The following is a 15,882-nucleotide window of genomic DNA, read 5'->3' as shown; positions in this document are numbered from 1 at the left end:
TGCCTCAGTAAATTACTTTTTTTTAAATTTCTGATCAAATTACCAGATAATTAAGGCGATTAACAGACCATTGTCTTGTGCTTTGGTGATTTTGTTAATCTTCTTGCTTATTACAAAACAAACATTACATTTAATTTGAAATTATTTAAATAAAACACCTTCATAGAGCCAAGAGTGTATGAGCAGATGACTCCTGTGAACAGCACATATGTGACAGGACTCTGTAAGTATTCTGTCATCATACATCATGTCACTTGACATCATGTAGCTTCAGGTAAAAATGTAAAAAAAATTCCATTTTCATTTATGATTAGCGTCCTGCCCGATATTTTTGCTGTAAAATAGTGCTCATAACATAGAAACACAATTAACTGAAACGTGTCTTCCATTTGTTTACATTCTTTTATTCTGATTATGAAAATGAATGATCCTCAGGTGGTTTTAATTAAAGAGTGTATTTGCTCCACCATTAATTGTTTTAATGTAGCTAAGCTGAAGAGGGTTAAGGTTGAAACAGGAAGTTATGATAATTTTGATCTCTTACAAAGAGATTATGCGTTATTGAAGGTTTTCTCTCATTTGCGCATTAATTATTATGGAAGATAAGCCAAATTAGGCCACTGGAGAGGGCTTATGCAACTTATTTTTCAAACCAGCTGTAACATCTGTTCTTCATTGATGAAGCACATCTCATTCTAGAGAAGCATAAAATAATTTCCATGCCAGCGGAAGTAACCGCAGATTTGTTTGTTGTTTTTCTTTTCTTTCCAAGTAATCTAAATAATTCATATGATCATTTATTGTTTTCTGAAAAAATAAAACTGCTCCCGCAAGTTTTCTTGAATTATTTTAGACAACATGACCTCACATCTTAAACACATGGAGATCCCATTTATAACTTAATGCGTCAGATCTACTATCCCAAACACAGAACTCTTCGAAAGAACACTTCCCGTAGAAGTAAGCAAGTGGTATACTTTGCAGATTAATGGGAACAGTTGCTTGTTTGACATGTTCTTGTTGAGCTAGGGTTTCTCAGGTGGAACAAATTGAATTTTGTTTATGCTCTATCAGTGTGAGCTACTGGTGTAACACTGTCTGAGCAGTGGAATAGAAAGCCAATTTCAGATGCAATTTATGCAAAACTGTGCAGCCATCACTACAACACTCCCTCCTAATCCTTAAACGGTACTCAACAGAGAGCTGACATAAACTCTACATGTAAACCTCATGTCCATCAACACTTTACCTGTTGCAGTTTCTCCACCATGTGGCCACAGAATGAACTACGTTTGGCATTTAATTACTGTGATTTTGTAGTCAGTTCGTTTTTTTTTTTGCTAATGCCTGGACTCTTGTTCTCGTGATTGTAATATAAGCTCTCACTCAGCCTATTTACATATATTATTTTCAAATGTAAAAACAGCTTTTTCATATTTAACTTCTTTTAAAACTTATCGATAATTTATTTTTGTTCTTACTTTATTTCCTGGTATTAAGCAATAGAGAAATACCCAGAGCGGCATTTTAACATCACAAATTAAAAACAGACTCCAGATCACAGAGCAATAATGGTTTTATTTGGATGCAGGGGTTTTCAACATCCAGTCAGTGGTATGGTGTACATTACATCACAGGGTTTCAACCAACCAGACACTCATCAACAAACAGCATCACTAGACAAACAATTAAAGAGAAGGTAAACAGAGTGACAGCAACTCACACTCCGGTCCCCACAACATGACAGGCTTTTAGTCTGCTCTCTTACTGTAATGTCATTTTTTTATATTAACGTAATGTCTTCGCATGTCAGCAGACAAACAGTGATACCCATTTCAGCACACATCCCAGGAAAGAAAATGTCTGTGTCACATCACATGTAGGGAAAAGGAGAGTGCACCACGTGCCTTATAACCTCTGCAAGAAGAGGGTCCATATCAGTCCCACTGTTTCCAACAATACTGCAATGATTTTGCTTTAAAAGGGAAGGAGCTAAGAGACAAGAGTTAACGGCTCAAACACAGCACAAGCAGTTCACACGGAAAACAAAAAGATGAAAGAAATGTTCTGAGATGATTCTACTGAACTTCACCAGTAGATTGTGTATACAGTAGTTTTTATAATCACCAACACACAGGCGAGCATTTCATGATGATTCTTCTGTAATTCACAAAAGGAACATCTTTACACCATTTATTCCTTATGGAGGTCTGACAACTGAGTTTAGAAAGTAAAGATAAAAAAGCCAGTCAGTTTATAATAAACATGACAACTAATAGACACAATTTACAGTTAAAAAAGTAAATACAAAAGTACAATAAAAATTGAAGTTGTGCACAAAAGGCACTCAAATTGTCTGCTCCACTTATATAAGTGTCTATAAATTAAAAAACAACAACAGTCTAGTTAAATATAAGGATGATAATTCCCCTTTTGAAAGTGTGTGCTTGCTTTGTATTTTAATAAATGTATGTCCTTTTTTGTAATAGTAGGCTATCTTCATAGATTTAGGCGCAAAACTGTAACCAGAACAAACAAATAGAATTTTATGGATACGTTTAGTGATTGTAATATCAGCTGCAGATCATACTTATAATGCCCACATAAAGTGACGTATCAGGACGCAATACCAGCCGAAACCAGCAGAGGATGTGACTGCACTGCATGACTTTAAATGCTGTATTTCTTTTTTTCTGGTTGTAATAGCTCTCTGTTCTTCACACTGGACATTTATAAATCTGTCTCTGACAACTAAAGAGCAAACAATACATTGACAAGAAGCAACACTGCAGTTGACAGTGGAATCAGGGCCTGGATTGCATGCTAATATTTAAGTTTCTTTTGTTTCAAGCATTGTTCTCTTTTACTTCTATTTTAGAAACTGCTACAAGCAGCTTAATTCCCAGTCCGCATAAATGCCAGAGCCCATTTCTTAGGGGAAAAAAAACCCAAACATCCAATATTTAATTAATTGTGCGTTTTACCAAGGCATGGCACCACATACAGCCATTGTTTAACTGCCCCAGAATATGAGTCAGACATTACAGCACAAAACATGCAGAACAGAGCAGGCTCTTTGGGATGCGGATAACAAGGTCTCTGGACAAGAGCTGTCAGAATGACAAGAGGTACAGTAGATATAAACACAACGAAATGTGCTCTATTTAGTTTTCTTCCAACAAAAAAGAAATAGTCTACAGTCAGAGCATAACTGTATCTATCAGCGAAGATAAGAAAAACGCAGGAAGGAAGGAAACAGCTGTCATATTCGTATCTCACAACATCATATTTCTCAGGTTCCCGTGGGTGAGAATCACATTTTAAATTTGAAAGAGGAACTGTCAGAGGGTACTTTTTAATGTATCTTGTGCAATAATAAAATTACCCAAATTAGACTGAGAAAACAGATCAAGCTTTGTAAACTGAGTGCGTCAAAAACATAATGGAGAAAACATTTATTCAGCCTTTGTTGTCTGTTCAACAGCAATCAGTTTTCTAAAGTACTATTGCCAAATGCAGTGGTAATTGTGCCAATTGGCTGTACTCATCTTTGAGGTCAAGTCCGGACCTCTGTATTTTTCTGGGGTGTATATAATAATTGCCTAAAAATAACATTACTTTGGTGTGCCAATACTACTGCACACTGACATGGTTTTAAAGCTTCTGTTATCCAATTGCATGCCCCCAGATCCCCCTGGCAAGCTTAGTTTTTGGACCTCGGTATCAGAACAGCCAAAGAATATGTTTGTAGTTTACTGAAGATGATAAAAAGGTGGTTTATGATCTTAACACGTGCTTCACAGCTAACCCTTTGCCTTTTTCATAATAGCCTGTACAAGATTAACATTTAAAAAATTACTAGCTATATATTATGTACAAGTTTACCACAGAGTTCCTACATTAGTTGGTGCATTAGTTTTCTGCATTTCATATACAGGACATAGAAGGAAAAAAAAACATGGAAGCAGCCACGTTAAGTCTGCCCACAGTCCAACCATACATGATGGTAGAGGATGACTTGCTTTGTTTAGTTCTGACTGGCATGTCTAAGAGTTCAGTGATCATTTCCATGCGGAGATGCTTTTATCTTTAGCAGTGAACGCGATGACTTCAGGTACAACATTTTGAGTACCAGTAGATTTAAAACATAATACTGTAAGATCCCAATGTGTTACTTGGTCAAATATTTGGACATCTGAAACGTGATTTTTAGATAATTTTTGTTCCATCTTTGAAAATTAGGTTTCAAACTAATATTTTATGCTACAATGACCATATGAGAAAAAAAACATCATTACAAATCTTTCATTGTACTCCAAATCCTGCATGCAGACGTATATAACTAAGTTACAGCCACTGTATTATAGTACAAACAGAAAGCATGGCGACTTCAAGTAAGTTTGTATGTACAGCCATAAGGCCTGTGACCTAAATGGTAAACAGACATGGTATTTTAGCCTGAATGTTTACACCCGTCCAGATGAGGCGTTTCATAAACCAGTAGGATTGACTGAAACATCTGCTGGACAATGTGTGCTGGGTGGAAACTAATACCAAATTTCACACAAGTATTGCTTCACTTGCATTTATTGTATCTGTGAGAGCAGAACATGGGCACAGATTTTTGTTGAAACTGAGGTAAAACTGAAAGATGTGTATTCTTATACACATTTTCTGTAGTTAAATCAAGTTTCAAAGAGAGGTGAGCTTTACGCGATGACACCTCTACAGCTTCTGCCACCATGTTATCACCATGGTAACACACTGTACTGTAGGCTCGCTTCAGGAGCTTCCTGAATATATGAATTAAGTCAGGCAGAAAACAGAGAGCAAAATATTCATATCTGCTCTTCACACATCAGCGCCCATTTCCGTAAGCTTTCCCCTAACTTGGAAAACTTTACAACCTTCCCTCCTAGCAGATTCCACTTTTGCTACATGGTACCAGACTTATCCCCGGCATCACTGGAAGTATTCATATTAGAACCAGTGTTATTACTTGGAAACATCTTCTCAGTGGGAGTTACAGCAGGGCTGCCGACCCCTGAAGAGCTGGAGCTGCTCGAGCGGTGCTGGTTGGGAGCAGGACGCACCGGCCTCATGGGCGGGGGGCGCAGCTGAGCCCCAGCCAGCCGGGCGGAGAGAGCGGGTTTGAAGGTGGTCATCATCTCAGAGGTGGAGCTGCTGCTGCGGCGCATGGCTGCATCCGGGTCACGGATCATAATGGTATGCAGTGGACTGCCAGGCTCAGAGCTAACTGGGTTCTTCATGGGCTCCAGGGTGTCCAACACCACGTCGGGAGCCTGCTTAACGGTGTTCTGTCGCTCCAGCTCACGTAGCTCATGGAGTGCTGTATTCATAGTCTTCTCGATGTCCTGGTAGAAGAGGTATGAAGATTAATCATATGGAAATGAATGCAAAGCAATGGGTATGGTAAAAAGGATACATCCACATTGCAAAAACAGAGCAGCATGGTTTGAAAAATGGTTAGTTGAGTGAGCATAAGTATATAGGTATAAGTGATTTGTGATAAACGGGCTAAAACATGCAAAACTAGAAGGCCTATGCTCCTAAATAATTCTACTGGGGCACTTTATCACTTAAACCGTTTTGTTTATAAAATTGTGAGATTTTAGATGAAATATTAAAAAAATTACACGCTCAGCAATGAAAATCTATCTTTTTTATACGGGTGTTACTTTTCATTAACTTTTATTCAGTACCTTTTTGAGGTACCTGTACCATTTTGAGATGATCCATCAGAACCCATCAGTTCTAGTCAAGTTAAAGTACACGCTGAACATTTTATGTTTTGATTGTGCTTGGACCTACTGGCTGCAGCCATTAGCTGATGAGGTGCCAAACCTTCACCGCTCTTCAGCTTGTTATTCACTTCCAGGCCTCTGTGTCCTTGAGGTGTGTCTATCTCCCAGCTGCAGTCTGGTCCTGACATTTACACCAGGTCCCAGCTGCTGCTCTCTGATTGACAGCTACATCAGGGGGCCTGGCTCTGCTCTACCAAACCTTCCCAATCCGTTTATATAAACACTATAATTGTCTGAAACTTTATATCAAAGTCTGGTACTGAAAGCAAAAGGCCACCAAACAGAGATATATAAACTAATTATACCAAAAAAAACAACTTCTATTTCCAGGTATAATTTTAGCACCATTTTCCCCATGAGTTTTGGCTCTGCCTGAAAGTTCCCACCTTTACCTCGGCCAGAGCTTCAGTCTCCAGTGATTTGTGGTCCCCAAGGCTGCTGTGACGAGTGGCCCCTGGAACCGGTCTCAGAGGGTGGCCCTCAGGATAGGCCTTCCTGTCTGGGTAGTTGATGCTTCCCGCACTGCCAAAGGTGCCAAGACGCCTCTTTTCTGGGCTCTCCATACGGCCTTTGCTGATGGACACCTTGTGGGGGCTGCTGGGACAGGCTGCAGCCCGTGGCGGAGTGTCAGCCACTCTGGTTGGGCTGTGGGTGTCTGTGCCAGTGCGGCGACGTGGGATTGCAGCTCCATCGGACCGTAACCTTACCCTGTGGAGAGAAATCAGATTAGACTTCCAGTCAAACAAGAAAATTTATCAATACAACTTTTAAAACAAGAAAGGTGTTTAAACTGTATCCACCTCCCCATGACTCCTCCAAAGTTGTAATCAGGTGATTGTTCACATGGTGACGGGACATCATTTTTGGATGAACCCTTATCATCCAGCAATGGTCCACTGCTCGCTTCACTATCTGCTTTTTGGCTGAGGTTATCTGAGAAAGCATCATCCCTGAAAAAGCACAAGATAAACACATGAGGTACATTATAACTACAGTAATTGATCAAAATTTTAGTACTTTATTCAACACAACCGTTTATCCTAATGCTAGCTTCAGCTAGTTAGCTTCAGTAATGATCATTTGACATTTAAGAGACAGAATTACTTGACACAAGACAAACAACAGCTACGAAAACACATTGTGCTGTTACTCACAAGTCTTGTACTACAATGTACTGATGTGGGATGAGGCCATCCACACCATTGTGACGGCCCTCCCACCAGTCTTCAGAAGCTCTGTGATACAGAAGCAGAGAGGCTCCCTTCTTGAAGGACAGCTCCCTGGGACTGCGTCCCACGTAGTCGAACTTAGCGATGGCCTCGATCTGTTCAACCTCTGAAAACACAAAGAAACAAAGAAACATCAACAAAAAGCTTAATAAACACATAATATACAACCCTGGCTCTTGTTAAGTACATATTGTGAGGCTGGAATATGTACTTCTAATTTCTAAGCTTCAGCTTCAACTTAGTATGTCTCAGTTTACATTATAAATATGTCTGACATAATAAACAAACAATTTGCCTAAATTTAACAGGAAAACCTAGTCTTGGCTGCAGTGTATTTCAATAGGCCAGCCAGCAGGGGTCAGTCAGAGTTAACGATGTGGTTAACATCAATCGGCTCAGCATGTAAACACATTAGGCCAGTTTTGCAGCCCTCTTGAAAAACCAACTCGAAGAGTGCAATGGCGTGTAAGAGGACAGTTATAGTTAATGTAAATAAAAATGAAAAGCAGTTTTGTTCATATTTGGTTTCAGTTACAAAGTAATGAACACAGAAAAGGCATGGTCATCACAACAAGGTTGCTTAGTTCCTAATTTGACCCAAACTTGTTTTTCTTCCATGAAAACTGCTGCCAGAGGGAACCAACTGAACTGACTACAGAAACTACAGTGCAACCAGAGCCCATCACGTCACATAGGACTCTCAGTACTAAGGTCAGCATGAGCCGAACCTACAGCAGGCAATCTGCCTGTGTTGTCGTTTCCATGTAAGAGGAAGAAAAGAGAGAAGGGGTCGGCACTCATTACAAACACAGCCAACAGCACAGATGAAGCTCAGAGATAAGGTTACCCCAGTCTGACCTAACACGGTCCATACTCAATAGACCTGTCCACTGACACTTCACTGCCAGCACAGGAGATATTATTCTTTTGGCTTGTGTGCCTGGCCCAGTTATGCATTCTTAGCTCAGACTAGAATTGGGGAAATACTGCACAAAGGAGAAAGTCCCAGGAGAATTGCTGACTAACACTGAACAAAGAGCGAGCAGGGGAGAAGGGACGGGGAAAGGGGGGAGGAGAGAGACTCACACACACAGAAAGACAGATCAAAGAGGCAAAGCAGCATGCCAACACTGTTTACTCAACTTGTCCTCAGCTTCAAACATCACATAAGCCTTTCCAATCATAAGCTTTTGCAGTGCAAAGCTCACTCACTTCTCAATCAAAAGTGCTTAAAAGAAGGTCAGTCTGTGCAGAAGGCTCTCTTATCCACAAAGGTACTAAAATCACATCAAGTGAAGTCCATCTAATATTATTTGCCAATATATGCACTTCTCTTCATCAAGATCAAACAACTAGGCAGTAACATCAATAATAGTACTAACATACTAACATATAACATACTAACAAAGTAATAACATTGGATGCTGTGAATCAGGAAAAGCTAGACGCTATGGCCAGCATGCTAGCACGGTCACAATAACAGTGCTGGCATGCTGAAGTTTAGCATATATCATGTTCCATGTTCACCATCTTAGTTGAGTCTTAGCATGCTAACATTTGCAAATTAGCACTAAACACAAATTGCAACTACAGAGGCTAATCAGTATGTTATTAGTTTTGCTGGTACTTGGTTATCAAGCAAAGTATTGGACAAATATCCAATATTTTGACATGAGGATGGAGCTAGATGAAAAGTCAGTGGATCATTGAGGAGAACACGAATAACCGTGATTTCCTGGCAATGCATCCAATTTGTTATCAGGACATTTAACTCAAAACCACAAAAACCTGCAGGTGGCTCTACAGGTAAAGTCAGGGGATAACCAAGTCAGTTGTTCATCCTAAGGGGACCACGAATGTCTTTACCAAATTTCATGATCATGTTAGTGAGATATTGGACCAAAATGATGGACAGACCGACCTACATTGCCATCCCTTGATCCCTGCACCTAGCATGGCTAAAGAAATACCTTTTTAATAACAAGCCCCCTTCATAAAAATGGATGAAAAATGACTACTATGATGTACTGACCTTCATCACTGGTGTGTGGTTCAGTTCCATTGTCAGCCTCGTCAATAGTTCCTGGTTCACTGTGGGGGCTGTCACTGTCGTTGCAAATGGAACGTAAAAAGATAGCGATATGTAGACATAGAAGCATGAAAAATATTTGCTTGATTAGCTGATAAAAGAATGCAGCTGTTCCTCTGAAACAGCGGACAAGTTGGAGTTGACAAAACTGTAGTCTTAACATAGTTGTACTTTGCCTACATGTGTGGTCTAGCCAATACTTACCAGTACTCCTCTCCCCCAGTCATGCACTTTTCATACACTGGGCCATCCAGCTCACGTTGACTGGGAAAGATGAGTTCATGATGGACAATGATGGTCTTGATGACTTCGTTAACATGTGCCTGGCACGCTACAGGATCCTGTCCGTCTGGGATGGGCATAAGGGTTGGACCAAAGCAGATTGCCAGATTGTATGAATCCATCATGTTCTCGTCACTGTACTGGGAGAGACTGAGGGAAAGAACAGGGGGGCATTGTGTATTTATTTCCTGCATAAACAAATATTACAGATGTAAGCAACCTTTAACCTCAGACAACATAAATACTGCATGTATAGAATAAGTTGTTGTGTTGTGTGTAGTCTGTGTATTAAAAAAAACTGTCAATCAAATTAGGAGTGACAAGGCTACAATCCTTTTTTGTATTTTCATGCTTGGGCTTCCCTTTTGCTTACATATGGATTGGTCACTTGGGGATCGTGGAAACAAGCTGTGAATTCAATGCTGTCTTCCTACCTCCTTTTAAGTTGATATGGTGAACGTTTGATCAAAAAGCTTCATCTTTATACATTCAGCAGACAAGAAGTCACATTATCATTCATTTGCAGTCATAATCCAGATCACCTAGCGATTTTAATTTTGACCTGAAAGATGCTATAAAGCTACATAGTGCAGAGGGGAACTACAGAGTCAAGTGATAATTCTCTGTGGGTTCATGACTTTTTGTGACCCTGTTCTAATACAAGTAGTCATGTGGTCCATTACGTTGTGTCAGTATTAAACCCATAATGCCTGAAAACAAACTATGTAGCAGACAGAGTCGCTGGCTTTAACTGAATTTAGTTTTGACATACACTATTACTTGCTTCATTGCACAGCTCAGTTAAACACTTGCTTAAAAAGCACTCTGATGAGCCAACTCCTTCAACAAATCGACTTGTCCAGCACATGCCACAACCTACTCTTGGTAACCAAATCATTCAGTGCTGCAAGAGGAAGTCATAATCAGTCAGTAAAGCCACAGCTTCAACAACCACGGGTTGTTCAGTAAAAGGAGCATTAATAAAATCCATTATAAGAGGACAGTTATACTACTTTAGCGAGGCATGAGTTTCCGAGCCCATAAATAACTTCAAACAGTGCAGACAGATGTAGCAATAAATAGCAGGTTGGGGTTTTTTTAAATATATTTTTGGATCTTGTCTTGTCACCTGACTGCAGCTGTTCTGTGTTTGTTCAACATCGATTTTCCCCAGTATAATTCAGTTAGCATATAAGTTAAGCTTAAAATTCAATCACAACTGTGCAAAGAATAAAGAACTCCTCTCTACATGCTCTTCTGTATACACCAGGACCTGTGGCTTAAAATGTAATGTGAATCAGTGCAAACTCACTGATTGAGAAAAGCAAAAAGGTATCTCATGACGATTATGACGGTGCGAGAAAGAGTCACAACAATCTGCTGGATGTGATGCGCTCTCTCGGCTCCCGACTCCAGCTCTGAAACACAAAGGACAGAGATAGAGAGGAGGTTTACATTGTAGTAAACAAGAGGCAAATATAGCTTTAAAACTTTTATATATATGGGCACTGAGCCTATAACAACACTGTCCACTAAAATCTAATATAAACCAGACCATAGCAAGGAAAATTGATCAAAGTGAGCAAAAGCAAAAAGCAGAGGAGATTCTGAAAGCTGTTATTTGACACTTTAATAGATGCCCCCTCCTGCCTTTCACCAGACCCCTAAGGCATACTGATCAAACTATTACTGTAGAAACAGCGGGGAAATGTTTCTGTGGTGAACGTGCACACGGCAGACTGATGTGGCCCACACTCTCCTCTTCCTACTGGCTTTCTGTTAAATATCAGACAGAGAGCCCTGGTGTTGAGATTGCTTCCATGTGTTGCATTGCATGCCTTTCTCTACTTCAGTAAAGCTGAGTTTCTGAGAAACTGCGAGGTGTGTTTTATCTTTTTCTATTTGACCAGTCCACTCACGACGGTGATGGCTTTGAATATTTTGTGTTGTTTGTGACTCACTGATGGTGGAGATGAAGTCCAGGAAGCGCTCCTTTGGGAAGATGGGGTTCTCCAGTCCTCTAAAGTAGAGCTTCAGCACCCCTGCCACTGAGTTGATATCATGCTCATTCTGGTCATCAATCAAGGGATCTTCACCTGATTAAGAAAAATTCATGTGCTTTCAGTGGTGACATTTGATGAGTTGAAAATAAGTCAAATTTCCCTGTTTAAGTATTTGTGACATGAAAAAGGGGAAAGCTGGCATAATACCATCTGTCTTTGACTCACCTCTCTCAAATGAGTTTTTAATATCATTGACTTCCACCTGTGATCCTGGCACACGAAATATGCCCTGCTGTTGCAAGCCTGAAAGAAATACAACCAAGAATTTGGAGATTCAGAGTTACGCTAGCTATCATTATCTCCAAACCCCAGTGCCTGCTTCAAGAAAGCCTATTGGAAACACATAACACAGAGCAGGAAATGTAATCTAGTCATAAAGGGAGATGCGTATTTTTCCACGAGAGGGCCCCTCAGTGAGACTGTAGCATATGGTTTCAGTTAGAGGGCTCCTAATCAGTTTTCAGGAGTTTCATTAGGTCCAGATCCAGGGGAAAGGCCTTCAGGCAACGGCAATGAGCTGAAGACAGATGTGAATGTAGACAGGGAGGAGTTATAAAGTTGGTGGGGGGGTGGCTGAGCTGACAAAACAAAGACCAATGGGACTTTCAAAACTCTCTGTGTGTGATCTATTGTTATGAGCTTGTCAAATCACTGGCAGGCAGCTGAGCACCTCAGAGACAGAGGAGGAGAGCTGAGCAGGTCAGTAGCTCTACCTCCGGCTATTTGTGGAAATACACTAGCTGTCACTTCTTATGAGGCTGAAGGAGTTCTCAAAAGGACTTCATAATTTGCTTTCTTTTTCTCCCCTTTCACTCAGAAGTAGTAGTCACTGCAACATGATGCCAGACTTACCATACAGATTGATGTATCTGATACAGCTTTCAACAACAAGTGGGATTGGTTGACCTGAATCCTGAAATGAAATGTTGTGAAAAATAAATACATACAGACAACACAAGAGAAATCTTAGCAAAAAAAAAACGTAACTAAAAGTGTAATAACATATAGTATTTTGTGTAACTTTTATACAGTACTGCTATAAACTGTACAATGTTTTAATAAACATTAAACACACAATAGCCTCATCAACATACTATTTAGCAAATCTAATGAGCAGTGTAAAACAAACAAAAACACCCAAATGATTGTATTAATATATGATATTAATAACCTGGTGTCTCAGAATGCAAAAAGTTGTGGAAACCAGCAGCATGCAAGTGTAGCCCAAGCAGTAGCAGGCACATTTACTATAGTTTTAGTGCCCTTGTGCCCTGACCTATACCCTCCAACAAAAGAGGTACCTGAATGCGGGTGCGGGCATTCCTTCTTCCTCTGGGACAGAAAGCAGCAAGGCACAGAGTAGCAGAGGAAGAGAGGGCAGAAAAGCAAAAAGTTAGAAAAGCTCAGATGACGAATGACCCCTCTGGAGGTTAAAGAAGGCTAAGCACAGGGACTGGCGATAGGAAAGCTACAGAGATGCAGTAAAGGTTTGGGTGCAGTGAGTGACAAAGCAGACCCGCTGCCGTCTCCTGCCTCTCAGTCGAGTAAAGAGTCACTGGGTTTAGAAAAAACAACAACCCAGAGATGGTAAATTGTTCTGGAGGGGAATAAAGAGACAGCTGACTGCTGCTCTGTCTGCACCAGCAGAGCCACAGAAGGGAGGAGGAGGATTAGAGGTTAAACAGAGGCGTTATATCATGATCAAGGCAGCTGAAAGAGGGAGGAACAGAAGGCCAAAGTCAGGAAGAGAATGACAGCGAAGGCTCTAGCTGCCTTCCCCTACTGGGCCACTCAGTCATATACCACTACCACAGGGTACCTTGATGAAGGTCTCCATATTGCCGTTAAACAGCTTATGGTTATACATGGAGCGTGGCCTAGGCTTCCGCATTTTCTGTGGTTTAGGGGGAAGGGTGGGGGGCCTGGGAAATGATGGACAAAGGGAACAAAAACATCATATTCTGTGAAAACTGTAGAACCAAACATGGAGGTATGAAAAAACAGTTGCTAAAACAAAGCTGTAAAAAATCCTCTGTTTAAATAAAGTCATGGAAAAAGACAACAATCGTGATTTAAAGGTTGAGAAAAGCCCAAAGTGAGATGTTTCATTAAAGACGTCTTTTATCATTAAACCTGATAAAAGTCATCCTTTAATTTACTGCTGAGGGGGTTGGGGGGTACAAAGGTCTAGGACTGGATCTTCAATAAAACACATAACTTCCTAAAAACACAGCACAGATTAATGAACAATATTAACAAGGCCAATAAAATCAATCCCGTCAGTTGATATGTCAAGTTGTCTGACAGAAAAATTCGGCATTAAATTAGCAATCAAAATATTGATACGTGTTGGAACTCCAAATTATATGATTCCTCACTGAAAATACAATTACATGTTTCCTACAGTATGTATTACTTTTAATAATATATATCAAAAAGAATGCTGTAACGTGACCTTTATAAAATCATGCATGCATATGTATACTCTTTGTTTACACACTGATTGACTTTATCGACTGCAATATGAAAAGCCTTGCAATGTAGTCAAATATAACGTAGTTTATATATAACATAATTAATTTATTGTAATTTCAATTTTAAATAATTAATTTAATATATTAAAAATGGTATAAGCAGATGCTTCATGGCTGAAAGATGGGAACATCATACCTTGTAGTTCCACACTCAGCCCTTTCCCCTGTGGAAAAACACAAGAGGGACATGTTATATCTTTGTGGTATGTATTATCCAGACTGCAGTGTCCGCCATCACTGAAGGGTTTGATGAGAAACAACATGACTATTGAGAGAGCGATGAATGGAGCAGTGCTAACACCATTCATTGGACAAAGCTATTGAGCAGTCGTTGCTGAACCGTCAGGGGACCCAGAGGACCCTGTGGGGTTATAGACCTCCTCTCAGAGCAAAGAAAAGGGGGTGGCGGTTGCAGTGTGTATATGGGGAGGGAGGGGTCCGTCTGTGGTGACACTGAGCAATGTGATGGTTCACTGAGTCTTTTGTTATGGGTTCCCAACAACACATGCACGTTATGGACAGCATTATTAAAGAAAATGCAGTCGGTAAGCTCATCATCAAACTGAGCTACACTCTTTTTGACTAATATAAGAATTTGTCAGAGTTTATGTTTCTGCTCGATAACATGCATCCTTAAACAGAACACAATGGCTTGGCCAGTTGACTCCAAGATGATCTTGGTTTTCTTTATGAACTGAGAGTAAGTGTTTGTCTGTGTCTGCTAGTGGCTGGATTATCAGATGGAAGCGAGTCAATGTACAAAAAAAGCAACAATGGCACCAAAGCATTCCAACGTTATTTCTTTACACCACCTAACAATGGACAGAAAGAGCAAAGGCTAACCCATTTCTCTACACATCATTCTGGCAGATGGGACAAGGTCTCTGGAGCATTCATGTGAAGAAACAACAGCACATTTCCCAGACATCATTCCTCTGAGTGATAGTCCTGTCTACCTCTGACCAACCAACCTCAAAATTACACCCAGTTTCTCAAGCATGAGCCAAAAACTCTGCGTCGATGTTCCCCTAATTTCATATCCAAAAGTTCCAGGGTCCCTTGGTGATGGAGAGATATAAATTTTACAAACATAAAAGGTGACAAGTACAAATCAAATTCAGTGAACATGGGAATTGGTGACTCCTACTATCTGGGAAACAAGGGCTGGCAGACATCCTAGCACCATCTAGTCTGGTGCCAAAGCTTGACATTATGTTTTCATTAATACATGCAGCAAGATGAAAACGCCATGTGGCACTCACCAGTCTCATCATGTTCCTCCTGTCATGTTCACCAACCACCACGCACATACACAAACACGCTATTTTGGGTGCAAAGTGAGGAGCTAATGAGCACGACGCAACCCTGATTGATCATCTGAATAATTAAATATGGGTGGTACCTGGAGACGCCATATGTTGTGTTCATACACTCTCTCAGCTGCTCCACCACGGACATACAAACAGAGTCCAGAGATTGATAGGAACCATTATGTGAGAGTTTATGATTGCAAATGGAGGCAGTCAGTAGCTTGCCAAAGAGCTCAGAGGGAATCACAAGGACTTTTTGAGGTCCTGAAAGCTCGGCAGAGCTAATAAATGATTAAGTAAGAGATGAATGAATAAATCCAAGGTGTGAAATATGAAAATATGCATGTGCATTGCAAGGCCTCAGCTGTCTGTGCCTGACGCCCTTTTCTATTAGGTGAACCCCCAATGCAGGAGCAGCTGCAGAAATGGGTCTGGGCCAGGTCCCGCTGATTGATTGGGCGTAAATTGTTCACGGCTGAGGTGACAAGGGGACCCCTCGGGGAAGGGAGGGGCAGAGGGAAGCCTTTCTCTACAGCCTGGAAATGTAAAC

At 40.5% G+C, this 15,882-nt stretch overlaps 1 protein-coding gene across 4 annotated transcripts in view; it reads right to left on the bottom strand.

Annotated features, from left to right (window-relative positions):
- Window positions 1-1,558: 1,558 nt before the first annotated feature.
- srgap3 (SLIT-ROBO Rho GTPase activating protein 3) overlaps window positions 1,559-15,882 on the bottom strand; it is a 64,156-nt gene continuing 49,832 nt past the window's right edge. The window contains exons 11-22 of one of the 4 annotated variants that reach the window (XM_038697069.1): window positions 14,159-14,186; window positions 13,308-13,410; window positions 12,341-12,401; window positions 11,654-11,731; window positions 11,387-11,521; window positions 10,738-10,843; window positions 9,348-9,575; window positions 9,087-9,160; window positions 6,980-7,160; window positions 6,626-6,775; window positions 6,212-6,533; window positions 1,559-5,375 (exon numbers count right to left, since the gene is read on the bottom strand). In XM_038697069.1, the coding sequence (XP_038552997.1) occupies window positions 4,935-5,375; window positions 6,212-6,533; window positions 6,626-6,775; window positions 6,980-7,160; window positions 9,087-9,160; window positions 9,348-9,575; window positions 10,738-10,843; window positions 11,387-11,521; window positions 11,654-11,731; window positions 12,341-12,401; window positions 13,308-13,410; window positions 14,159-14,186 (1,907 nt within the window). In that variant the 3' untranslated portion in view covers window positions 1,559-4,934. Of the gene's footprint in view, window positions 5,376-6,211; window positions 6,534-6,625; window positions 6,776-6,979; window positions 7,161-9,086; window positions 9,161-9,347; window positions 9,576-10,737; window positions 10,844-11,386; window positions 11,522-11,653; window positions 11,732-12,340; window positions 12,402-12,789; window positions 12,821-13,307; window positions 13,411-14,158; window positions 14,187-15,882 lie in introns of all 4 variants that reach the window. The other 3 variants (XM_038697071.1, XM_038697072.1, XM_038697070.1) reach the window with 3 other exon arrangements.

The sequence above is a fragment of the Micropterus salmoides genome, unplaced genomic scaffold (assembly GCF_014851395.1).
Source record: "Micropterus salmoides isolate LMB-PRFRI ecotype aquatic unplaced genomic scaffold, ASM1485139v1 Ms_hic_scaffold_4, whole genome shotgun sequence".
NCBI classification, from domain to species: domain Eukaryota; kingdom Metazoa; phylum Chordata; class Actinopteri; order Centrarchiformes; family Centrarchidae; genus Micropterus; species Micropterus salmoides.
Note: the sequence above shows the minus strand (reverse complement) of the source record. Positions and strands in the feature narration are given on the sequence as shown.